This window comes from Oncorhynchus keta, chromosome 3 (genome assembly GCF_023373465.1).
Source record: "Oncorhynchus keta strain PuntledgeMale-10-30-2019 chromosome 3, Oket_V2, whole genome shotgun sequence".
NCBI lineage: Eukaryota > Metazoa > Chordata > Actinopteri > Salmoniformes > Salmonidae > Oncorhynchus > Oncorhynchus keta.
In genome coordinates, this window is record NC_068423.1 from 23264689 (window position 1) to 23292356 (window position 27668).

Consider the following 27668-nt stretch of genomic DNA (forward strand, 5'->3'; position numbering starts at 1 on the left):
GATATCTGTCGAGGCGGGGAAGGTTTTACGCATGCGCTCTTCAATGACCGGTGAACACAATGGAGTCACGTATTCTGAAGTCAAATCGTCGTGAAAACTTGTCTGGAACCCCGGACTAATTTCAACATTAGCAGGTCTTGTGACCGAAACCGTGGCCGAGTCGCATGTTGACCGTTGTTGCCTTTCAGCTGTACGGTAATCGCTCCAGATATTGCTGAGCAAGTTCTATGAGATCACCTGCTATATCTAGAACACTGCTCGAACTCCCCCTTTCTTCTTGAAATGTTTTTCAACTATTTGGTTTCAAAGCAGAACAGTAGAAAACGTCCAACCGGTGAGTGCACTGATAGAATATTCAGGTATTTATTGAAATATACAATTTTACTAATACGTGACTGACGATGGACCCTGGTATAGACGTCATAGATGTAGCTCGTGTCGCCTTCATAGACGCTCGGGTTCTGGAGAGCAAGGTTGTCTTTTGGGCAAGCAAGAAATTACACATTTGATGATAAGAAAGGAATATTTTTTCTCCTGCCTCCAATTAGTGTTTAGTTAGGGATTTAAGACTTACCAGAAAGCATAATAATAGATCCTTTAACCATATTACCAGGATATGAATACTAATTTCCACCACAATTGCTGTTTAAATTTGTTCCTGATAATAGGCCGATATGTTCTCACAGATGCTTCAACTGTTATTTACTATTTATTGCATAATATATCAGACAATTATAATAGTAGATTATTATTATATATCGTTATGTTATTTGTGTCTATAGTTACTGTATGATATGTAAGCCAATATTGAATACAGTAGCCCAGGATTCTCCGTCCTTTTCGAGCACGAGAGATACTTTATAAATAAATGAAACATGTGGCGCGAGCTACTCATTTGTTGTTGTTGTTGTTTTAGTAGCCTACCAAGAGCACAGATGCTTTGGGTCTTCATCAACATAGGTACATTATGAGAACTATGTAATAGCATATAAAAGAATACGGCTTTATCGCCTGCCTGTTCACACATTTGGTGCAATTATGTGTGCTATTTCGTGATGACAGGACGCTGTTATGTCGCAACAGGCAGTTTAAAATCATTATAATATGCTGCTGTTGAGATAAGAAGAATGATCCTGATTGGTTAGGACAGGGTTAACAATGTAGAAGTTGGGTGGAGTTGAGTCACACACACACACAAAAACAAACTCTAGCAATTTCGTTTGGATCTTAGTAGTGGGCAGTTGCCCAAGGAGAATCTGTAGAGGTGTTGTGAAGATTCAAGGTCTACTGTTGAGTTGGATGGATAATGCAGGGTTAGGTCTACTGTTGAGTTGGATGGATAATGTAGAGTTAGGTCTGCTGTTGAGTTGGATGGATAATGCAGGGTTAGGTCTACTGTTGAGTTGGATGGATAATGCAGATTTAGGTCTACTGTTGAGTTGGATGGATAATGCAGGGTTAGGTCTACTGTTGAGTTGGATGGATAATGTAGAGTTAGGTCTGCTGTTGAGTTGGATGGATAATGCAGGGTTAGGTCTACTGTTGAGTTGGATGGATAATGCAGATTTAGGTCTACTGTTGAGTTGGATGGATAATGTAGAGTTAGGTCTGTTGTTGAGTTGGATGGATAATGTAGGGTTAGGTCTACTGTTGAGTTGGATGGATAATGCAGTGTTAGGTCTACTGTTGAGTTGGATGGATAATGTAGAGTTAAGTCTACTGTTGAGTTGGATGGATAATGTAGAGTTAGGTCTGCTGTTGAGTTGGATGGATAATGTAGAGTTAGGTCTGCTGTTGAGTTGGATGGATAATGCAGGGTTATGTCTACTGTTGAGTTGGATGGAGAATGCAGATTTAGGTCTACTGTTGAGTTGGATGGATAATGCAGATTTAGGTCTACTGTTGAGTTGGATGGATAATGTAGAGTTAGGTCTGCTGTTGAGTTGGATGGATAATGCGGGGTTAGGTCTACTGTTGAGTTGGATGGATAATGCAGTTAGGTCTACTGTTGAGTTGGATGGATAATGTAGAGTTAGGTCTGCTGTTGAGTGAGATGGATAATGCAGAGTTAGGTCTGCTGTTGAGTTGGATGGATAATGCAGAGTTAGGTCTGCTGTTGAGTTGGATGGATAATGTAGAGTTAGGTCTACCGTTGAGTTGGATGGATAATGCAGAGTTAGGTCTACTGTTGAGTTGGATGGATAATGCAGAGTTAGGTCTACTGTTGAGTTGGATGGCTCACTGACCTTGCTCTTGTGTTTGTGTGAAATCCAACAGCATTAATCATTTAATAATGTCAGAAGAGAACATCGGAAGACGCAAGGAGAAGTGTGAGAATTGCACTAAACAGGTAAAGCTCATGTAATGTTTGTGGTTTCACTGTGCAGTGTGGAAGTGGCTCACTGCTACAGAAATTGTCATTCCAATCGTATCTGGTGTTGCTGAGTATCTGTCCCAGTTGTTTGAGTGTGTTACTTTTAGCATATGATAGTCAAACATTTTACATCGTGGCCAATTCTAACCTTGATCGATGTATTGATTGATCATTTCCAGTGCAACAAGAAGCAGAGTGGTGCAGGCGTTCGCTCCCTTCCGGAGGCAGATGTAGCCAACAGAGAGGTCCCCGCCTCCTCGCCTACCCTCCAGCAGCAGGTGTTGCTGAGTGCCTGTCTGTCCTGTGAGGGCTGTGTGTCAGAGGAGGAGAGCCTAAAGATCTCCCAACAGAACCTGGAGGAGGTGGCCCGGGTCCTGGGCCAGAACAAGGTACTACTGGACCACTGACTGGGCTACCTGGGTCATATTCAATAGGCACCAAGCGGAAACAGGGGGGGACTACCTGGACTTATGAAGGAAAAAGGAAACCACACACTGCTCTTGATAGTATCACTGATATTTAATAAGCTTTACATATCGGCCTCGCGGCCTTCGTCATTTGGGATACATTTTTTTTTAAATGAGCACCCTTATGTGGACTTCAACCACATCCGTTCCACACATCGAAAGGGGTTGGAGGTGAAGGAAAACAAATAAGTGCTGCCAAATAGGTAGATTTTGTGGCATAGAGAAAGTTAAGATATCAGACAGGGGAGGTGATATTAATAATACTCTGAGTTAAAGGGAATGTTTTGGGATTTTCACCCTCCAGACATTATTTCCTAAAGGACATATTGGTGAAATGCCCATGTATGTTATGTTGTGAATTTGAACATGAATTATGTGCCTATTTAAGATTACTCTGATGTTTTTCGTACGATGTACCCAATGACTAATGAAAACTTGCCATGCCCTAATTTTGGTTTTACAGACGTGTTTAATATGTTTTATTTACACACTTTATTTTAATATTTATGAAAAGCATGTTGTTATATTTGGCAGCACTTATTTGTTTTCCTTCGCCTCCAACCCTTTTCGATGTGTGGAACGGATGTGGGAGGGACGAGGTCCACATAAAGGTGCTAATATAAAAAAAATGGCATTGTGGCTATGCTATCTAGTGGAAGTCAAGCGCTTGTGGAGATCTGAGTAGCTTTGTGATGTCAATGCTTCAATGGTAACGAAAGAGACAAGGGCTAACGCTGTCTGGGAGGACAGAGGAATGGTTGGGTTATCTTCACTGTACTTTCCAGGTCACCTGGTGTCAGGTTGGTTTTGATGTGTGTTGTTAATACGGGTCTTTTTGCCTGCCTTGCCTACTGATGGTTTGGTTAGACTTTGTTTCACTTCACTGAAATGTATGGGGCATTTAATGTGGATGTCAGGCAAATGGTCTCTCTCTTCCTGGATGAAGTGTGACATATCTCCCTCTATGTACTATTACAGAAGTGTGACGTGTCTCTCTCCCTCTATGTACTATTACAGAAGTGTGACGTGTCTCTCTCTATGTACTATTACAGAAGTGTGACGTGTCTCTCTCTCCCTCTATGTACTATTACAGAAGTGTGACGTGTCTCTCTCCCTCTATGTACTATTACAGAAGTGTGAACGTGTCTCTCTCCCTCATGTACTATTACAGTCAAGTGTGACGTGTTTCTCTATGTACTATTACAGAAGTGTGACTTTGTCTCTCTCTGCCTCTATGTACTATTACAGAAGTGTGACGTGTCTCTCTGGATCTCTCTATGTACTATTACAGAAGTGTGACGTGTCTCTCTCCCTCTATGTACTATTACAGAAGTGTGACGTGTCTCTCTCTATGTACTATTACAGAAGTGTGACGTGTCTCTCTCTCCCTCTATGTACTATTACAGAAGTGTGACGTGTCTCTCTCCCTCTATGTACTATTACAGAAGTGTGACGTGTCTCTCTCCCTCTATGTACTATTACAGAAGTGTGACGTGTCTCTCTCTATGTACTATTACAGAAGTGTGACGTGTCTCTCTCTCCCTCTATGTACTATTACAGAAGTGTGACGTGTCTCTCTCTCTCTATGTACTATTACAGAAGTGTGACGTGTCTCTCTCTCTCTATGTACTATTACAGAAGTGTGACGTGTCTCTCCCTCTATGTACTATTACAGAAGTGTGACGTGTCTCTCCCTCTATGTACTATTACAGAAGTGTGACGTGTCTCTCTCTATGTACTATTACAGAAGTGTGACGTCTCTCTCTCTATGTACTATTACAGAAGTGTGACGTCTCTCTCTCTATGTACTATTACAGAAGTGTGACATATCTCTCTCTATGTACTATTACAGAAGTGTGACATATCTCTCTCTCTCCCTCTATCTACTATTACAGAAGTGTGACATATCTCTCTCTCTCTTTGTACTATTACAGAAGTGTGACGTCACCAAACACCAGGTCCTGGTGGTGTCAGTGTGTTCCCAGTCTCTGCCTTTCTTTGCTGTCAAGTTCGGTCTGGACATTCCTGAGGCCACACGCAAACTCTGTGGCTTCCTCAAGAGCCTCGGTAAGGGAGTGTGTATCTATGTCTCTGTGGTAGATTTCAATTGGCATTTCCAGAGACAAACCCTGTAGTTGCATTGGAGTGTGCGTGTGTGTGTGTGTGCGTGTGTGTCTGTCCGTCCGTTTTACTATAATTCTGACCAAAAGTCCCCATCTGAATAGTAATCCAAGGAGAAGGCTGACAGGTTTAGGGTTAGGTTTAGGGATAGGGGTAAGGTTTAGGGATAGGGGTAAGGTTTAGGGATAGGGGTAAGGTTTAGGATTAGGTTTAGTGATAGGGGTAAGGTTTAGGATTAGGTTTAGTGATAGGGGTAAGGTTTAGGATTAGGTTTAGTGATAGGGGTAAGGTTTAGGATTAGGTTTAGTGATAGGGGTAAGGTTTAGGATTAGGTTTAGTGATAGGGGTAAGGTTTAGGATTAGGTTTAGTGATAGGGGTAAGGTTTAGGATTAGGTTTAGTGATAGGGGTAAGGTTTAGGGTTAGGTTTAGGGATAGGGGTAAGGTTTAGGATTAGGATTAGGGATAGGGGTAAGGTTTAGGATTAGGTTTAGTGATAGGGGTAAGGTTTAGGATTAGGTTTAGTGATAGGGGTAAGGTTTAGGATTAGGTTTAGTGATAGGGGTAAGGTTTAGGATTAGGTTTAGTGATAGGGGTAAGGTTTAGGGATAGGGGTAAGGTTTAGGATTAGGATTAGGGGTTGGGTAAGGAGTTGTTAGTTTTTGTATTTAACTTTTTATTTTTATAGGGTGGATCACCAGCGTGTCATTTACAAGGGAGCCTTGTGAACATGAACATAGACAATTTAATACACATCATGCAAGATAATACCAATACAATGAATACCACATGATTCATCAAAACAAACACAACTCTCACACATCCCCTCCCTTATACCTGATCTGAACTGGCCAATGGAAAACAGCAAGTCTAATTTCAAGGTGGCCTTAACCATAAAGACGATGTCAGCGCCCCCGCAGAAATCCAATTGGCGTAATACAAACGTCTCCGTTAAAAATCTGTCAGTTTAAACTAGAGATATGTATGTTCTGCACTTCCTCATCCGCCCATGTTGCACTTCCTCATCTGCCCATGTTGCACGCCCTCTTCCTCATCCGCCCATGTCGCACTTCCTCATCCGCCCATGTCGCACTTCCTCATCCGCCCATGTTGCACTTCCTCATCCGCCCATGTCGCACTTCCTCATCCGCCCATGTGGCACTTCCTCATCCGCCCATGTCGCACTTCCTCATCCGCCCATGTCGCACTTCCTCATCCGCCCATGTCGCACTTCCTCATCCGCCCATGTCGCACTTCCTCATCCGCCCATGTCGCACTTCCTCATCCGCCCATGTCGCACTTCCTCATCCGCCCATGTCGCACTTCCTCATCCGCCCATGTTGCTCTTCCTCATCCGCCCATGTTGCTCTTTCTCATCCGCCCATGTTGCTCTTTCTCATCCGCCCATGTTGCACTTCCTCATCCGCCCATGTTGCACTTCCTCATCCGCCCATGTTGCACTTCCTCATCCGCCCATGTTGCACTTCCTCATCCGCCCATGTCGCACTTCCTCATCCTTTCACTTCCGCTGTGAAAGATGACTGCACTCAAGTGGTGTTTGTCAGAACACCAGACATCCTGAAAATTGGTCTTCTCATCAAATCGTCTAGCGTCCAAACCTTCAGACGAGTCACAAGACTCAAGTCCCGCGGTACCAGTTGAAAACAGTTACGGAAGTATACAGTACCAGTCAAAAGTTTGGACACACATACTCATTCAAGGGTTTTTCTTTATTTGTACTATTTTTTACATTGTAGAATAATAGTGAAGACATCAAATGAAATACATATGAAATAACACATATGGAATCATGTAGTAACCAAAAAACAAATCAAAATATATTTTAGATTCTTTAAAGTAGCCACCCTTTGCCTTGATGACAGCTTTTCACAAGCTTGGCATTCTCTCCACCAGATTCACCTGGAATGCTTTTCCAACAGTCTTGAAGGACTTCCCACATGCTGAGCACTTGTTGGCTGCTTTTCCTTCAACTCATCCCAAACCATCTCAATTGGGTTGAGGTCAGGTGATTGTGGAGGCCAGGTAATCTGATGCAGCACTCCATCACTCTCCTTCTTGGATGGCGTATCTCTGCAGAGTTCTGTGGTAGCCATGCTGGTTAAGTGTGCCTTTTTAATTCTAGATAAATCAGACAGTGTCACCAGCAACACATCATCACACCACCTCCTCCTCCATGCTTCACGGTGGGAACAACGCATGCAGAGATCATCCGTTCACCTACTCTACGACTCACAAAGACACAGCGGTTGGAACCAAACATTTCTAATTGGGACTCATCAGACCAAAGGACATATTTCCACCGATCTAATGTCCATTACTCATGTTTCTTCTTATTATTGGTGTCCTTTAGTAGTGGTTTCTTTGCAGCAATTTTACCATGAAGGCCTGATTCCCACAGTCTCCTCTGAACTAGAGGTCGACTGATTAATCGGAATGGCTGATTAATAGGGCCGATATCAAGTTTTCATAACAATCGGAAATCTGTATTTTTGGACACCGATTTGGCCGATTAAAAAAAAAAAATGTATTACATTTTTTATTTTACACCTTTATTTCATCTTTATTTAACCAGGCAAGTCAGTTAAGAACACATTCTTATTTTCAATGACGACCTAGGAGCAGTGGGTTAACTGCCTGTTCAGGGGCAGAATGATAGATTTGACCTTGTCAGCTCGGGTATTCAATCTTGCAACCTTACAGTTAACTAGTCCAACGCTCTAACCACCTGCCTCTCATTGCACTCCATGAGGAGACTGCCTGTTACGCGAATGCAGTAAGCCAAGGTAAGTTGATAGCTAGCATTAAAATTCTTATAAAAAACAATCAATCAATCATAATCACTAGTTAACTACACATGGTTGATGATATTACTAGTTTATCTAGCGTGTCCTGCGTTGCATATAATCAATGCGGTGCGTATTTGCGAAAAAGGACTGTCGTTGCTCCAATGTGTACCTAACCATAAACATCAATGCCTTACTTAAAATCAATACACAAGTATATATTTTTAAACCTGCATGTTTAGCTAAAATAAATCCAGGTTAGCAGGCAATATTAACCAGAAAGATTAAACAACTTGTTTTCGAGATGATAGTTTCCGGATTCGGCCATATTAATGACCTAAGGCTCGTATTTCTGGGTGTTATTATGTTATAATTAAGTCTATGATTTGATAGAGCAGTCTGACTGAGCGATGGTAGGCACCAGCAGGCTCGTAAGCATTCATTCAAACAGCACTTTAGTGCGTTTTGCCAGTAGCTCGTCGCTGTGCTTCAAGCATTGCGCTGTTTATGACTTCAAGCCTATCAACTCCCGAGATTAGGCTGGTGTAACTGACGTGAAATGGCTAGCTAGTTAGTGGGGTGCGCGCTAATAGCATTTCAAACGTCGCTCGCTCTGAGACTTGGAGTAGTTGTTCCCCTTGCTCTGCATTGGTTTCGCTGCTTCGAGGGTGGTTGTTGTCGAGCCCAGGTAGGGGCGAGGAGCCCAGGTTCGTGTCCAGGTAGGGGCGAGGAGAGGGTCGGAAGCTATACTGTTACACTGGCAATACTAAAGTGCCTATAAGAACATCCAATAGTCAAAGGTATATGACATACAAATGGTATAGAGAGAAATAGTCCTATAATTCCTATAATAACTACAACCAAAAACTTCTTACCTGGGAATATTTGAAGACTCATATCAAAAGGAACCACCAGCTTTCATATGTTCTCATGTTCTGAGGAACTTAAACGTTAGCTTTCTTACATGGCACATATTGCACTTTTACTTTCTTCTCCAACACTTTGTTTTTACATTATTTAAACCAAATTGAACATGTTTCATTATTTATTTGGATTTTATTGATGTATTATATTAAGTTAAAATAAGTGTTCATTCAGTATTGTTGTAATTGTTATTATTACAAATACATTTAAAAAATTGGCCGATTAATCGGTATTGACTTTTTTTTTGCTCCTCCAATAATCGGTATCGGTATCTGAGTTGAAAAATCATAATCGTTGAGATGTGTCTGTGACTTGAAATCTGTGAAGCATTTATTTGGGCTGCAACTTATCCTATGCAACAGAGGTAACTCTGGGTCTTCCTTTCCTGTGGCTGTCCTCATAGAGCCAGTTTCATCATAGCACTTGATGGTTTTTGTTACTGCACTAGAAGAAACTTTGAAATGATCCTGATTGAATGACCTTCATATCTTAAAGTAATGATGGACTATCGTTTTGCTTTGCTTATGTGAGCTGTTTTTGCCATAATATGGACTTGGTCTTTTACCAAATTGGGTTATCTTCTGTATTGCAATCCTACCTTGTTACAACACAACTGATTGGCTCAAATGCATTAAGAAGGAAAGAAATTCCACAAATTAACTTTTAACAAGGCACACCTGTTAAATTAAATGCATTCCAGGTGGCTACCGAGTGGCGCAGTGATCTAAGGCACTGCATCTCAGTGCTAGAGGCGTCACTACAGACACCCTGGTTCGAATCCTGGCTGTATCACAACCGGCTGTGATTGGGAGTCCCATAAGACGGTGCACAATTGGCCCAGCGTCGTCCGGGTTTGGCCGGTGTAGGCCGTCATTGTAAATAAGAATTTGTTCTTAACTGACTTACCTAGTTAAATTATTATTACACCTTTATTTCAACAAGGAACACAGACTGAGACCACGGTCTCTTTTACAGCTGTGCCCTGCGTATACATGTTTACACATACAGTTTAGGTACAATGATTAAGAAACTACACCAGACAAACAAAACCATCACAGATAACACAAAAACATACAGCCACAGATTACATTTACACACAGGTTATTCTACTAACAGCACAAGAACGTGCATTACCTGAAACAGTTAAGAAGCAATACAAAAATGCTCCAATAAATATTTAAAATGGGCGACAGGGGGACAAGAGTCTCAAGTTGAAGTTTAGTCTGCAGGCTATTCCATAGGCAAGGAGCGTAACAGGAAATGGCAGCCATACCCAACTCTGTGGAAATCACATGGGCCTCAAGTGTAATCCATGCTTGAGACCTGGTTTTAGGAATTCTACTTCTAATATAGATGAGTGATAATAAATAAGAAGGTAGCTTATTCAGAAGTGCTTTAAATCAAATCAAATCGAATTTTATTTGTCACATACACATGGTTAGCAGAGGTTAATGTGAGTGTAGCGAAATGCTTGTGCTTCTAGTTCCGACAATGCAGTAATAACCAACGAGTAATCTAGCTAACAATTCCAAAACGACTACCTTATACACATAAGTGTAAAGGGATAAAGAATATGTACATAAAGATATATGAATGAGTGATGGTACAGAGCGGCATAGGCAAGATACAGTAGATGGTATTGAGTGCAGTATATACATATGAGATGAGTATGTAAACAAAGTGGCATAGTTAAAGTGGCTAGTGATACATGTATTACATAAAGATGCAGTAAATGATATAGAGTACAGTATATACGTATACATATACGGTTTTGTTGTCGTCTCACGGACAGCGAAGTCCAACTCACATGTTGATATAAAACACAATGGTGAGTTCTGTAGCTTAGCACCTGTAATAAACCTAAGTGCGCAATGATAAGTAGCATCCAGCGATTTTAAGTGTTGATGCCGTAGCATGTAAATAATATCCCCATAATCTATAACAGGCGTAAAAGTAGCTTGCACAATTTGTCTTCTATTTGTATAGAGGACAAACATGTCCTGTTTCTACAGAGGAAGCCTAGCTTGATTATTAGCCGTTTACAAAGTTCATCAATATGCATTTGAAAAGAGTATTGATACATGAAGGTTAAACAGAAACGACAACAAAACCTAATGAAGGTGGTTGAGAGAATGCCAAGAGTGTTCAAAGGGGGGCCACTTTGAAGGATCTAAAATATTGAATATATTTTGATTTGTTTAACACATTTTTTGGTTACTACATGATTCCATATGTGTTATTTTCATAGTTTTGATTATCTTCACTGTTATTCTACAATGTAGAAAATAAAGAAAAACCATTGAATGAGTAGGTGTGACAACTTTTGACTGGTACTGTGTGCGTGTGTGTGTGTGTGTGTGTGTGTGTGTGTGTGTGTGTGTGTGATGTGATGTGATGTGATGTGTTAATGATTCTGCAATAACTGGGGAAGAAAGCTACAGCAAAAAGGCATCACGTGAATCAGCCCCAGTGGAATGTTTTACATCGATCTTCAATAAGGCACTTAGTACATCATAGGCATCAAATGAGCGTATCTGTATCAATGTGTATCTGTATCAATGTGTATCTGTATCAATGTGTATCTGTATCAATGTGTATCTGTATCAATGTGTATCTGTATCAATGTGTATCTGTATCTGTATCAATGTGTATCTGTATCAATGTCTATCTGTATCAATGTGTATCTGTATCTGTATCAATGTGTATCTGTATCAATGTGTATCTGTATCAATGTCTATCTGTATCAATGTCTATCTGTATCAATGTCTATCTGTATCAATGTGTATCTGTATCAATGTGTATCTGTATCAATGTGTATCTGTATCAATGTGTATCTGTATCAATGTGTATCTGTATCAATGTGTATCTGTATCAATGTGTATCTGTATCAATGTGTATCTGTATCAATGTGTATCTGTATCAATGTGTATCTGTATCAATGTGTATCTGTATCAATGTGTATCTGTATCAATGTGTATCTGTATCAATGTGTATCTGTATCAATGTGTATCTGTATCAATGTGTATCTGTATCAATGTGTATCTGTATCAATGTGTATCTGTATCAATGTGTATCTGTATCAATGTGTATCTGTATCAATGTGTATCTGTATCAATGTGTATCTGTATCAATGTGTATCTGGGAATCTATCATTCTCTGCAACCTAGCTCGAGGTGAGTAAAGGACTCCCTCTACTGGAATCAAGAGTTTTCCAAATATATTTCATCAAATAGGTGGCCTGAAGAGGCAGAGCGGTTATTAAATGCACCACAAATGTTCATCTTATCTGTTACGGGACCAGAGTCTGTCATAACCTGCTGGGTTAATGAGGGCGTGGAGTTTTGTTTCAGAGATTTGACTGCCTTCTAGAAGGCAGCTGGATTCCCACAATTCTCAGATACACAGTTGAAGTATGTCAATGTTGCTTTACTAACCTCAGTATGTCTCAAGCATCTGAAGGACTGCCAGTCAAACATGGAATCAGTCAGCCCAAGCTAAATGCTTCTTCTGAAGTTTCTCTGGCAGTTTCATGTGTGAACCAGGAAGTACCTCTTATCTTTTAGTGTCTTGAACGGTGCGTGCTTATCTGCAATAGAGTTGAGCAAAGAAGTTAAACAATGAGTCAGATATCTGACACCCCCCAATTCTCAGACAGAATTGTTGCTCATTGAAATTCCTGTAATTTGTCTTTGTAAATAATGCGAGGGTGAGATTTAGCTTTGCATCTCTTATGCAGGAAACAGGTAAGTGGTCACTGAACTCATTAGCAAAAATTCCATTGGCTGTATACTCATGAGGGTCGTTTGTCAAAATAATATTTAAAGCAGCTTTAAGCTACGGGTATTTTTCAGGGTGTTTTTAAAGTTGGGACAGGTTGGTTGAGTTAGATATCTGCATTGAGCAAAATCTGTCAGTCTGTCAGAAGCTGGCATCAACCAATTCAGATTTAGATCACAAAGAATTCAGATGTAGCTTAGTTTGATAGGAAGTCAGATAATCGACTAAGAGCACATGTTGAGGCAGAGGGAGGACGATAAATTCCCACTAGCGCGAGTTAGGCATTATTACCAAAGCCCACATTTTATGACTAGACATTAGGGGTTAGGGAAAATAGCTTTTGAATTGGTACCAATTGTTGGTCCCCAAAAATCCTCACAAGTATAGTAAAACAAATGAGTGTGTGTGTGTGTGTGCGAGAGATTCTGTGTGCGTCTGACTTAGTACAACGTAGCGTGTGTGTGTGAAGTATATGCGTGCGGTACATTCACAGGCATCTACCAGCTGAATCATCGTCTTCCCCTCCACCTGTCTCCCTCTGTAGGGGTGCAGTATGTGTTTGATACCACTCTAGCTGCAGGCTTCAGTATCCTGGAGAGCCAGAGAGAATTTGTCCAGAGGTACCGCAAGAGGAACCATGACAACCAGGCCCTACCCATGTTCACCTCCTCCTGTCCAGGTAATATTTACACCTTTACATATTTACAGTGTAGGGAGTCATTGAACCATCTAAACCGCTGTGCAATGTCATTTCCATAACAACAAAATGTTTTCAGCTGTTTGAAGCTGTTGTACAAAATCTGAAAGTAAAAAAAAAAAAACGCAAAAATGAAACTTAATAACAGAAAGCATAGTAATAGTGCTCATAGAAAAGATCTATCGCTTCTTAGACTTGCTTTCAATGAGAATGACAGATCTATAACTCACATTTCTATGTGGAAATGATCAGCTCACCCAAAAAGGGACACATTGCAGCTTTACACTACAAATTAATCAAATCAACTGTATTTATAAAGCCCTTTCTTACATCAGCAGATGTCAAATAGACCTTCTTACATCAGCTGATATCTCAAAGTGCTGTACAGAAACCCAGCCTCAAACCCCAAACAGCAAGCAATGCAGGTGTAGAAGCACGGTGGCTAAGGAAAAAACCCCTAGAAAGGCCAGGAACCTAGGAAGAAACCTAGAGAGGAACCAGGCTCTGAGAGTTTGTTCAGTGTTCTTCTGGCTGTGCAGGGTGGAGATTCATTCATTCAACGTTCATAGATGACCAGCAGGGTCAAATAATAATCCGTGGTTGTCGAGGGTGCAACAGGTCAGCACGTCAGGGAGTAAATGTCAGTTGGCTTTTCATAGCCGATCATTCAGAGGTTGAGACAGCAGGTGCGGTAAAGAGAGAGAGAGTCGAATACAGCAGGTCCGGGACAAGGTAGCACGTCCGGTGAACAGGTCAGGGTTCCATAGCCGCAGGCAGAACAGTTGAAACTGGAGCAGCAGCATAACCAGGTGGGTTGGGGACAGCCAGGAGTCATCAGGCCAGGTAGTCCTGAGGCATGGTCCTAGGGCTCAGGTCCTCCAGGAGGAGAGAATTAGAGGAAGCATTCTTAAATTCACATAGGACACCAGATAAGATGGGAGAAGTACACCAGATATTACAGACTGACCCTAACCCCCCGGCACATACACTATTGCAGCATAGATACTGGAGACTGAGACAGGTGTGGGGGGAGACGACGATACTGTGGCCCCGTCCGACGATACGCGCGAACAGGGCCAACCAGGCAGGATTTAGCCCCACCCACTTTGCCAAAGCACAGCCTCCACACCACTAGAGGGTTATCAACAGACCACCAACTTACTACGCTGAGACAAGGCTGAGTATAGCCCACGAAGATCTCCTCCACCGCTCAAACCCGAGGGGGCGCAAAAAACGGACATGAAGATCACGTCAGTGACTCAACCCACTCCTAGGGACGGCATGGAAGAGCACTAGTAAGCCATCCACAGGAGACAAACTGATATTTTTCCGACAGATAAGATCTAAACCAGGCCAGAACTTGCCCGTGTCGACCAATTAGGGTTTTCCAATCTCTCCAAAAGAATGTGGTGATAGATGGCGTCAAAAACAGCACTAAGGTCTAGGAGCACGAGGACAGAGCCTTGGTCTGATGCCATTAAAAGTTAATGTATCAGTGCGGTCTCAGTGCTATGATGGGGTCTAAAACCAGACTGAAACGTTTCATATACATTATTTGTCTTCAGGGAGGCAGTGAGTTGTAGCGCAACAGGTTTTTTTTTATTTTTGTTGTTGTTGAGTAATGGGAGATGTAATATAGGCTGATAGTTTTTTTTTACATAAGGGTTGGACCCAGCTCCCATTTGAAAGTAGAAACAGCTGGGCTGGGAGGGAGAGAGACCGAGACGGGATGGAGAGAGACCGAGATGGGAGGGAGAGAGAGAGAGCTACAGAAGGAGACACAGAAGGGAGGGAGAGACAGCTGGGAGGGAGGGAGGGAGGGAGGGAGATTGGGCTGGGAGGGAGAGAGGGAAGGGGAGATTGGGCTGGGAGGGAGGGAGGGGAGATTTGACTGGGAGGAGAGAGAGATTTGGCTGGGAGGGAGGGAGGGGGAGATTGGGCTGGGAGGGAGAGAGGGGAGATTGGGCTGGGAGGGAGAGAGGGGGAGATTGGGCTGGGAGGGAGGGAGGGAGATTTGACTGGGAGGGAGGGGGAGATTGGGCTGGTAGGGAGGGAGGGAGGGAGGGAGGGAGATTTGGAGGGAGGGAGGAGATTGGGGTGGGAGGGAGGGAGAGATTTGGCTGGAGGGGAGATTGGGCTGGGAGGGAGGGAGGGATTGGGCTGGGAGGGGGAGATTGGGGTGGGAGGGATTGGGGAGGGATTGGGCTGAGAGGGGAGATTGGGCTGGGAGGGAGATTGGGGTGGGAGGAGGGGCTGGGCTGGGAGGGGGAGCAAGAGAGAGAGATTGGGCTGGGAGGGAGGTAGATTGGGCTGGGAGGGAGGGAGGGAGCAAGAGAGAGAGAGATTGGTCTGGGAGGGAGGTAGATTGGGCTGGGAGGGAGGGAGGGAGCAGAGGAGGGAGAGAGGGAGGGAGGGAGGGAGGGAGGGTGGGAGGGAGGGAGGGAGGGAGCAAGAGATTTGGCTGGGAGAGGGAGCAAGAGAGACTGGGCTGGGAAGGAGAGAGGGAGGGAGCGAGAGAAACTGGGCTGGGAGGGAGCGAGCGAGAGAGATATTGGGCTGGGGGGTAGCGAGAGATTGTGCTGGGAGGGAGCGAGAGGGGCTGGGAGGGGGAGGGAGCAAGAGAGGTAGATTGTGCTCGGAGGGAGGGAGCGAGAGAAACTGGGCTAGGAGGGAGCGAGAGAGAGGGAGAGAGAGAGTTTGGGCTGGAACGGGGAGTTAGGGACCGAGAGAGAGAGAGAGATTGGGCTGGGAGGGAGGAAGCGAGAGAGACTGGGCTGGGAGGAGGGAGGGAGGGAGCGAGAAAGATTGAGCTTGGAGGGAGGGAGGGAGGGAGAACTGGGAGGGATGGAGGGAGAGACAGAGCTGGGAGGGAGAGACAGAGCTGTGAGGGATGGATGGATGGAGGGAGAGAGAGAGAGAGAGAGAGAGACAGCTGTGAGGGAGAGACAAAACTGTGATGGATGGATGGATGGATGGCGGGAGAGAGAGAGACAGAGCAGGGAGGGAGAGACAGAGTCAGCCTGATGCCGCTCCCTTCCCTAGAGATAGGACCTGCAGGAAGGGAGTCGCTCTTCCTTTCCTGCTCTCTCATTCGCTCACTCTTGCGCTCATCCTCAGTTTCACGTCTGTTTTAGTTTTGCTCTACATTTTTCTCCGACCTTAATCAACCCTTTAGAAAAACATGAGCTTTAGGACTCAAAGGAATTTCAGAAAGCTTTATCATGTATTGTGTTTCTTCCAGGGTGGATCCGGTATGCTGAGCGTGTCCTGGGCAGTCTGGTCACTCCTCACATCTGTACGGCCAGGTCTCCTCAACAGATCATGGGCTGTCTGGTTAAAGACTACTTCACCAAACTAAAGGTCAATACGTTCAGCTGTTATAACAGCCCATCCAATATGATTCAATGAAACTCATTACAACATGTGAATACTGATTGAGCCCACACTACTCATCTATTATAACAGTGTTATATCACCTCACACAGCAGGTGAATACTGATTGAGCCCACACTACTCATCTATTATAACAGTGTTATATCACCTCACACAACAGGTGAATACTGATTGAGCCCACACTACTCATCTATTATAACAGTGTTATATCACCTCACACAACAGGTGAATACTGATTGAGCCCACACTACTCATCTATTATAACAGTGTTATATCACCTCACACAGCAGGTGAATACTGATTGAGCCCACACTACTCATCTATTATAACAGTGTTATATCACCTCACACAACAGGTGAATACTGATTGAGCCCACACTACTCATCTATTATAACAGTGTTATATCACCTCACACAACAGGTGAATACTGATTGAGCCCACACTACTCATCTATTATAACAGTGTTATATCACCTCACACAGCAGGTGAATACTGATTGAGCCCACACTACTCATCTATTATAACAGTGTTATATCACCTCACACAACAGGTGAATACTGATTGAGCCCACACTACTCATCTACTATAACAGTGTTATATCACCTCACACAGCAGGTGAATACTGATTGAGCCCACACTACTCATCTATTATAACAGTGTTATATCACCTCACACAACAGGTGAATACTGATTGAGCCCACACTACTCATCTACTATAACAGTGTTATATCACCTCACACAGCAGGTGAATACTGATTGAGCCCACACTACTCATCTATTATAACAGTGTTATATCACCTCACACAACAGGTGAATACTGATTGAGCCCACACTACTCATCTATTATAACAGTGTTATATCACCTCACACACCCCACACTACTCAGGTGAATACTGATTGAGCCCACACTACTCATCTATTATAACAGTGTTATATCACCTCACACAACAGGTGAATACTGATTGAGCCAGTGTTATATCACACTACAGGTGAATCATCTATCTTATAACAGTGTTATATCACCTCACACAGCAGGTGAATACTGATTGAGCCCACACTACTCATCTATTATAACAGTGTTATATCACCTCACACAGCAGGTGAATACTGATTGAGCCCACACTACTCATCTATTATAACAGTGTTATATCACCTCACACAGCAGGTGAATACTGATTGAGCCCACACTACTCATCTATTATAACAGTGTTATATCACCTCACACAGCAGGTGAATACTGATTGAGCCCACACTACTCATCTATTATAACAGTGTTATATATAACAGTGTTATATCATCTATTATAACAGTGTTATATCACACAGCAGGTGAATACTGATTGAGCCCACACTACTCATCTACTATAACAGTGTTATATCACCTCACACAGCAGGTGAATACTGATTGAGCCCACACTACTCATCTATTATAACAGTGTTATATCACCTCACACAACAGGTGAATACTGATTGAGCCCACACTACTCATCTATTATAACAGTGTTATATCACCTCACACAGCAGGTGAATACTGATTGAGCCCACACTACTCATCTATTATAACAGTGTTATATCACCTCACACAGCAGGTGAATACTGATTGAGCCCACACTACTCATCTATTATAACAGTGTTATATCACCTCACACAGCAGGTGAATACTGATTGAGCCCACACTACTCATCTATTATAACAGTGTTATATCACCTCACACAGCAGGTGAATACTGATTGAGCCCACACTACTCATCTACTATAACAGTGTTATATCACCTCACACAGCAGGTGAAACCGTGTTTTCATCTATTATGTGTTATGCTTCACACAACAGGTGAATACTGATTGAGCCCAGATCTATTATAACAGTGTTATATCACTCACACATAGTGAATACTGATTGAGCCCCACTACTCATCTACTATAACAGTTATATCACTGGAGGCAGTCTGATTGAGGAGTTCTATTATAACAGTGTTATCTACTGGACAGCAGAATACGTGGATTATGTGTCACCTCAACAGCAGGTGAATACTGATTCAGGTACTGCTGCTCCATCCATCTATTATCTATCACCTCTATACTATCCTCTCTCATCTATTATAACATCTATCCTCTCTACCCTCATCTATTATCTGTCCTCTCCTCTAATATCTATCCTCTCTACACTCAGGTGAATATTTATCCTCTATTATAACCTCTATATCTATACTGATTCTCTACCTCTATATCTATCCTCTCTACCTCTATATCTATCCTTATATCACCTCACACTATATCTATTGAGCCCTCTCTACTCATCTATTATCTATCCTCTCTACCAGGTGAATACTGATGAGCCCTCTCTACCATCTATTATCTATCCTCTGATTCTACTCATCTATTATAACATTTATCCCTCTACCTCTATATTTATCCTCTCTACTCATCTATATCAGTGTTATATCCTCTCTACCAACTGAATATCTATTCCTCTCTACTCATCTATTATCTATCCTCTCTACACTCTATATCTATTGAGCCCTCTCTACCATCTATATAACTATCACACAACTCTCTAGCCCCTCTATATCTATCCTCTCTCACCTCTATATCTATCCTCTCTACCTCTATATCTATCCTCTCTACCTCTATATCTATCCTCTCTACCTCTATATCTAGTATCTATCCTCTCTACCTCCCATATCTATCCTCTCTCTCTACCTCTATATTTACCCTCTCTACCTCTATATTTATCCTTTCTACCTCTATATCTATCCTACCTCTATATCTATCCTCTCTACTTCTATATTTATCCTCTCTATATTTATCTATCCTCTCTACCTCTATATCCTCTATATCCTCTCTCTACCTCTATATCTATCCTCTCTACCTCTATATCTATCCTCTCTACCTCTATATCTATCCTCTCTACCTCTATCTATATCTATCCTCTCTACCTCTATATCTATCTCTCTACCTCTATATCTATCTCTCTACCTCTATATCTATCCTCTCTACCTCTATTTATCTATCTATATTTATCCTCTCTACCTCTATATCTATCCTCTCTACCTCTATATCTATCCCTACCTCTCTATCCTCTCTACTTCTATCTATCCTCTCTACCTCTATATCTATCCTCTCTACCTCTATATTTATCCTCTCTACCTCTATATTTATCCTCTCTACCTCTATATCTATCCTCTCTACCTCTATATTTATCCTCTCTACCTCTATATCTATCCTCTCTACCTCTATATTTATCTATCCTCTATTTATCTATCCTCTCTACCTCTATATCTATCCTCTCTACCTCTATATCTATCCTCTCTACTTCTATATCTATCCTCTCTACTTCTATATCTATCCTCTCTACTTCTATATCTATCCTCTCTACCTCTATATCTATCCTCTCTACCTCTATATCTATCCTCTCTACCTCTATATCTATCCTCTCTACCTCTATATCTATCCTCTCTACCTCTATATCTATCCTCTCTACCTCTATATCTATCCTCTCTACCTCTATATCTATCCTCTCTACCTCTATATCTATCCTCTCTACCTCTATATCTATCCTCTCTACCTCTATATTTATCCTCTCTACCTCTATATTTATCCTCTCTACCTCTATATTTATCCTCTCTACCTCTATATCTATCCTCTCTACCTCTATATCTATCCTCTCTACCTCTATATCTATCCTCTCTACCTCTATATCTATCCTCTCTACCTCTATATCTATCCTCTCTACCTCTATATTTATCTTCTACCTCTATATTTACCTACCTCTATATTTATCCTCTCTACCTCTATATTTATCCTCTCTACCTCTATATCTATCCTCTCTACCTCTATATCTATCCTCTCTACCTCTATATCTATCCTCTCTACCTCTATATCTATCCTCTCTACCTCTATATCTATCCTCTCTACCTCTATATCTATCCTCTCTACCTCTATATTTATCCTCTCTACCTCTATATTTATCCTCTCTACCTCTATATTTATCCTCTCTACCTCTATATTTATCCTCTCTACCTCTATATTTATCCTCTCTACCTCTATATTTATCCTCTCTACCTCTATATTTATCCTCTCTAGCTGTAAAGTATTTGCCCCCTTTCTGATTTTCACTGTTTTTGCATATTTTTTATACTGAATTTGATCAGATCTTCAACCAAAACCTAATAGTAGATAAAGGGAACCTGAGTGAAAAAATAACACAATAATTGCATACTTTCTTCATACACAAAGTTATGCAACACCCAATGCCCATGTGTGAGAAAGTCATTGCTCCCTTACACTCAATACTTGGTTGTACCACCTTAAGCTGCAATGAATCCAACCAAACGCTTCCTGTAGCTGTTGATCAGTCTTTCAGCTCGCTGTGGGGGAATTTTGGCTCATTCTTCCATGCAGAACTGCAGTAACTCAGCGACATTTTGTGGGTTTTCAAGCCTGAGCTGCTCGTTTCAAGTCCTGTCATCTCAATTGGGATGAGGTCTGTATTTGGACTAGGCCATTCCAAACCTTCACATTTGTTGCTTTTTTAGCCATTTTCATGTAGACTTAATTGTGTGTTTTGGATCATTGTCTTGCTGCATGACCCAGCTGCACTTCAGCTTCAGCTCCCTGACTGCATGACCCAGCTGCACATCAGCTTCAGCTCCCTGACTGCATGACCCAGATCCCTGACTGCATGACCCAGCTCCCTGACTGCATGACCCAGCTCCCTGACTGCATGACCCAGCTCCCTGACTGCATGACCCAGCTCCCTGACTGCATGACCCAGCTCCCTGACTGCATGACCCAGCTGCTGCCTGACTGCATGACCCAGCTCCCTGACTGTATGACCCAGCTGCACATCAGCTTCAGCTCCCTGACTGCATGACCCAGCTCCCTGACTGTCAGCCCAGCTCCCTGACTGCATGACCCAGCTGCCCTGACTGCATGACCCAGCTCCCTGACTGCATGACCCAGCTCCCTGACTGCATGACCCAGCTCCCTGACTGCATGACCCAGATCCCTGACTGCATGACCCAGCTCCCTGACTGCATGACCCAGCTCCCTGACTGCATGACCCAGCTGCACATCAGCATCAGCTCCCTGACTGCATGACCCAGCTCCCTGACTGCATGACCCAGCTCCCTGACTGCATGACCCAGCTCCCTGACTGCATGACCCAGCTCCCTGACTGCATGACCCAGCTCCCTGACTGCATGACCCAGCTCCCTGACTGCATGACCCAGCTCCCTGACTGCATGACCCAGCTCCCTGACTGTATGACCCAGCTGCACATCAGCTTCAGCTCCCTGACTGCATGACCCAGCTCCCTGACTGTATGACCCAGCTCCCTGACTGCATGACCCAGCTCCCTGACTGCATGACCCAGCTCCCTGACTGCATGACCCAGCTCCCTGACTGCATGACCCAGCTCCCTGACTGCATGACCCAGCTCCCTGACTGCATTACCCAGCTCCATGACTGCATGACCCAGCTCCCTGACTGCATGACCCAGCTGCACATCAGCTTCAGCTCCTGACTGCATGACCCAGCTCCCTGACTGTATGACCCAGCTCCCTGACTGCATGACCCAGCTCCCTGACTGCATGACCCAGCTCCCTGACTGCATGACCCAGCTCCCTGACTGCATGACCCAGCTCCCTGACTGCATGACCCAGCTCCCTGACTGCATGACCCAGCTCCCTGACTGCATGACCCAGCTCCCTGACTGCATGACCCAGCTCCCTGACTGCATGACCCAGCTCCCTGACTGCATAACCCAGCTCCCTGACTGCATAACCCAGCTCCCTGACTGCATGACCCAGCTCCCTGACTGCATGACCCAGCTCCCTGACTGCATGACCCAGCTCCCTGACTGCATGACCCAGCTCCCTGACTGCATGACCCAGCTCCCTGACTGCATGACCCAGCTCCCTGACTGCATGACCCAGCTCCCTGACTGCATAACCCAGCTGCACTTCAGCTTCAGCTCCCTGACGGGTGGCCTGACATTCTCCTGTAGAACTCTGATACAGAGCAGAATTCATGGTTCCTTCTATTAAGACAATTTGTCCAGGTCCTGAGGCAGCAAAGCATCCCTTAAACCATCACACTACCACCACCATGCTTCACCGTTGGTATGAGGTTCTTACTGTGGAATGCAGTGTTTGATGTTCGCCAGGCATAACGGGACCCATGTCGTACAAAACGTTATACTTTTGACTCATTTGTTCACAGAACATTCTTCCAAGAGTCTTGATGATCATCCAGGTGCTTCCAGGGGCTGTTCGGGAAACTCCAGTCAACTTTTGGGATGTGATGGGTCCCATTTATGTCTGATAAAAAATCAAACACTGCATTCCATATAAGTTGTCTGTTGTTTTAATGTGAGTCTGAATGTGTGTGTGTTCCAGGGGAGGTGTTCCTCATGATGGAACAGATGAAGGTGTCCGTAGCAGACCTGGACTCTGCCCCTCTAGACCACGTGTGAGTGTTTCAATGTTCACTGGGCTCTTAACCAGGAAGTGTTTGTCAGTGCTCAATGTCAGGCTCATTGCTCAGTGAGGTGGCGATGTGTGTCTGTGAGTGTATTTCTGTCTGTTAGGTTCAGCTACTCCGAGTGTGTAACGTTCTTCTCTTTATCTTCATGTTAGGCTGAGTGAGGCAGGGGGCCACGCCTTGGTGAGACATGAGGGCAAAGGATCCGAGGGCTTCCTGGAACACGTCTTCAAATACGCTGCGAAGGAACTGTTTGGTCTGGATGTAGACCAGATCACATACAAGACTCTCAGGTGAGGATGGGAGAGAGATGGAAGACCTTGAACTGAGACCGTTGGAGAGGGAAGAGCGCTGACCTGGGTTCAAATACGCGTGGATTTGATTATTGTTTATTTAAATAATTATTTTCTGTGTGTTTTTTTTATTTTATTTTTTAGATAATGTGGCTTGAATCAATTACATCTATTCAAATTATTTTCAAATACATTATTTAAACCAGCAAAACAGATCTGGGCCTGCATCCACAAAGCGTCTCAGAATGGAACATTGGCCCCAAGCGCTGAGAATAGAGACATTTTACTCTTCTGGGTCAAATTTAAACCAGCTATGCATGAAGCCTCTTTAGTCATGAGAGTCACTCCAAGTCAACAGATATTTAGGAGACCTCGTGAGCTGCTCTAACCAGTTAAGAGTTACCAGCAGATGTCTTGGTAACAGAACATTGCAGTGAGTCAGTGATTCCTGCATCACATGCAATTGCTTTTGAGTTGTTAAAATGATAAATGATCTAGACCTGTAACATACCTCTTTCACATGACATATACTAAATACTTAGAACCACCAGGCTAATAAATAAACATGTTTTACTTTTGATTATTTAATGACCTACTTCATGTTATTTCAAGTTCCATTTGGAACGCAACATCACGTTGTTTAAAATATCTCTAAAATTGGGAATTGAAGGCATCTGTAGTGTCAACTTCGATAGTGTTAGATGAAAATGACAGCTCTTTCAAAAAGTTGCAGCGTTATATGCAACATTATCGGCAAGTGACTTGATGCCTACTGTGCCAAAGCCATTTAGAGTAGTTAAACGGGAGTGACGACGAGTGTGTTGACAATGGTAATATTATAAAATTCTGCTTTTAACAACGTTCAAAATGTGTATTATCAAAAAAGGTTATGCATGCCAACATGTTAGGCAATAAGAGTAGGAAAAGTGATCGTGTCAGGCAGATATGATATCTACCTTTTTACCATTACAACATTTGATGTACAGTCACATTCACTGTAGTTGTCTGGAGCCTGCTATAGAGTTCACAGCGGGCGATGCCTCATCGTGATTGGTTATTCACCATCATTTGCAGCAATGTCAATGCACGTCATCACTATCTTTCCTTTGGGGTACCTCAAACTGTCGTGATGACCAGCTGAGATATACTTTTATAAGTCTTAAAACAGGTTTTAACAGGATTCCTAGGACCTTTTCTGAGATGCTTTGTGGATACGGGCCCTGGTCCAAAATATATCCCATCTCCCTCTCTCTGACCTCCCTGCCTCCCTCCATCTCAACCCTTTCCTGCCCCCCCCCCTCCTCTCCCCCTCCTCCCTTCCTCTCTCCCCCCTCCTCCCTTTCTCTCCCCCCTCTCCCCCGCCTCCCCCTTCCTCTCTCCCGCCCCCTCCTCCCCCCCCCCCTCCCCTCCCTCCCTCCTCCTCCCTCCTCCCTTCCTCTCTCCCTCCTCCCCCTCCTCCCTCCCTCTCTCCCCCTCCTCCCTCCCCTCGCCTCCCTTCCTCTCTGCGTCCCTCTCTCCCTTCCTCTCTCCCTCCCTATCTCCCCCTTCCTCTCTCCCTCCCTCTCTCCCCCCCTCCCTTCCTATCTCCCCCTCCCTCTCTCCCCCTCCTCCCCCCTCCTCCCTTCCTCCTCCTCCCTCCCTCCCCCCCCCTCCCTACCCCTTCCTCTCTCCCCTCGCCTCCCTGCCTCCCTCCCTCTCTCCCCCTCCCTATCTCGCCTCCCTTCCCTCCCTCCTCCCTTCCTCTCTCCCTCCCTCCTCCCCCTCCTCCCTTCCTCTCTCCCCCTCCTCCCTACCCCCCTCCCTTCCTCTCTCCCCTCGCCTCCCTACCTCCCTCCCTCGCCTCCCTGCCCCCCCTCCCTCCCTCCTCTCTCCCCCCCTCCCTCCCTCCTCTCTCCCCTCGCCTCCCTTCCTCCTCTCTCCCCCTCCCTCCCTCCTCTCTCCCCTCGCCTCCCTTCCTCTCTCCCCCTTGCCTCCCTCCTCTAGGAACCGTGACTTCCAGGAGGTGTGTCTGGAGCGGGATGGGGAGGTGCTGCTGCAGTTTGCATCCGTCTACGGCTTCAGGAACATCCAGACTCTGGTCCACCGCATGAGGACAGGACAAATCCCCTACCAACTGGTGGAGGTGCTGTCATGCCCAGGCGGTAGGTCACATCTACTTCCTGGTCCGGTTTTGGGTTAAAGTGATGAGGCAGCTGTCAACCTGTTTGTGTTGAGCTGAACTGGATATAGAAACTAGAAAAGGGATTTAGTGTAATCTTTATTTTTGTATTTTATGCTTTGTTTGACCGCCGTTCTCCCCCTCTCTCTCCCCCCTCTTTTTCCCCAGGCTGTGTGAGTGGTCGTGGGCAGGCGGAGGGAGAGACAGGGGGTCGGGTGGACAAGGCCTTGGTTCAGCAGATGGAAGACGCCTACAGCAGTCTAACAGTCAGGCTGCCTGACACAAACCCTGACCTACTCATACTCTACCAGGACTGGCTGGAGGGACAGGACTCAACGCATGCCAACACACTCCTACACACGCAGTACACACAGCAGACCCCCAGCCAGACACAGACACACATACAGTGGTGAGACACACACACACACACAAACCCAAACACACCTCAACATCCAAAAGCCCAATCAATCACTGACCCTCTGTCTTCTAAGGACCCACTGCAGTGGTTTCCATAGGTACCATTGTATAGGCGGGGATGGCCAGAGGGCCTGGATGCTGTGTTTGTGTTCCTTTGCTCCCTGCCTAAAGAATCATCTCTGGAAAACACCCATATATCCAAGACTTGATTCTGAACTTCCTTACTCGACCAGAAGGTGGTGCTGTTATTCCATCCGATGTACTGCTCTCGAGTGTTGTGGAGGCTGATCCACTGCTTTCACCATTGAGGGGAAAGAGCAAATATTTGTGCTTTGTTCCAGAGGGAATTCATGATGTGACAGACACATTTGTGACATTGGGAAAACAATTGTATCTGATCCAAGGGGATGAAGCAGGAAAAATATCAAACAAACTGTGTCCTGTTAACATGTAGTGAATGTGAAATCTGTAAGTAGGACTAAAAGCATTCTTAGAGGTGATCCAAACACTTGAAATAAAACCAGTTGTACTTGTATCAACTGACAAATGGACACGTTGTTTTGTCTCCTGTGATTCCAACATGCTGAATGATCAATCAAGCGATTGAAAGTGCTAGTAGCTCTTCTCACTAATAATGCTGGTAGTGTGGCTGCCATTTGCAATGCACGAGTTCATCCATGTCATGAGCACTGGAATTATCTTAGCTATATGATGTCCATATGAGATCCACTCACCGGACAGTTTATTAGGTACACCCTGTTCACAAAAATGGATCACTTCTACAGACAGTGAGTCACGTGGCCGTGGCTTACTATATAAAGCAGGCAGACAGACATCGAGGATTTCAGTTACTGTTTGATTGAACGTTAGGATGGGCAAAACAAGTGACCTAAACGACTTTGAGCGTGGTACGATCGCTGTTTCCAGGCACACCGGATTCAGTATCTCAGAAATGGCCGCCCTCCTGGGATTTTCCTGCACCATAGTGTCTAGGGCAAAGCTCTGCAACTGGTCGATCGCGGACTACTAGTAGCTTGCAGTCCACCTACCAGTAGCTCACAGTCCACCTACCAGTAGCTCACAGCCCACCTACCAGTAGCTCGCAGTCCACCTACTAGTACAATAGCTCACAGTCCACCTACCAGTAGCTCACTACCTTCATGAACCAACATCCATGAGGAACGTTTTTGACTTGAAGAATCTATTCCCCAAAGATTTCAGGCTGTTCTGGAGACAAAGGGGTGTCCGATCCGGTAATAGATGGGTGTACCTAATAAACTGTCTGGTGAATGGATAATCAGGGCCATGAGTTTTACCTGTACAGGAACAACTCCTGATTCAGGCTATTTAGTGTAGCTAGCTCTTCAAAGTGGTACAAAACACGTTTAAGTTGTGTTTTGTTCATGTTCCAACAAGGAAGACCAAGTCATGTTTTTTAAAAGGGGTAATCTGCAGTTCGGACAATAACAAAGCCACCACTGATTTGGTAAACAGCTGAGGAATGGGGATGGAGGAATTGAACCACTCTCAAATTGCTAGATCAACTATGGATACAAGGACTGACCACTCATGATATAACAATTATAGTTTTAACCATGTTTTGAGGCAATAAATTTTTTTACGTGTGCTTTGTTAACAAACAAATAAATAAAACAACTTTACATTTGGGGTTCTGATGTGACAGTTGAACTAAGCTCATGCGGCATCTATAAGTTATATTCTTCAAGAAATATTGGTTAGATTTCAATCATTTACAAGGCCAA

General features: G+C 44.0%; 1 protein-coding gene and 2 long non-coding RNA genes across 3 annotated transcripts; 2 read left to right on the top strand and 1 right to left on the bottom strand.

Moving 5' to 3' along the window:
- On the top strand, positions 1-26456 carry LOC118363455 (nuclear prelamin A recognition factor-like). The gene is made up of 11 exons (XM_052485876.1): positions 1-334; positions 2278-2350; positions 2554-2763; positions 4776-4908; positions 13011-13145; positions 16405-16548; positions 21622-21854; positions 22931-23025; positions 23193-23330; positions 25314-25471; positions 25657-26456. The coding sequence occupies exons 2-11, from the start codon at positions 2294-2296 to the stop codon at positions 25899-25901; spliced, it is 1548 nt and encodes a 515-aa protein (XP_052341836.1). The 5' UTR covers positions 1-334; positions 2278-2293; the 3' UTR covers positions 25902-26456.
- LOC127915024 (uncharacterized) lies at positions 17020-18085 on the top strand. Its single transcript, XR_008089867.1, has 3 exons — positions 17020-17106; positions 17172-17366; positions 17950-18085. It is a non-coding gene; the product is annotated as an uncharacterized LOC127915024 (long non-coding RNA).
- On the bottom strand, positions 19675-21344 carry LOC127915023 (uncharacterized). The gene is made up of 3 exons (XR_008089865.1): positions 20319-21344; positions 20120-20178; positions 19675-19764 (listed from the first exon to the last, which is right to left on the bottom strand). It is a non-coding gene; the product is annotated as an uncharacterized LOC127915023 (long non-coding RNA).
- Positions 26457-27668: the final 1212 nt, after the last annotated feature.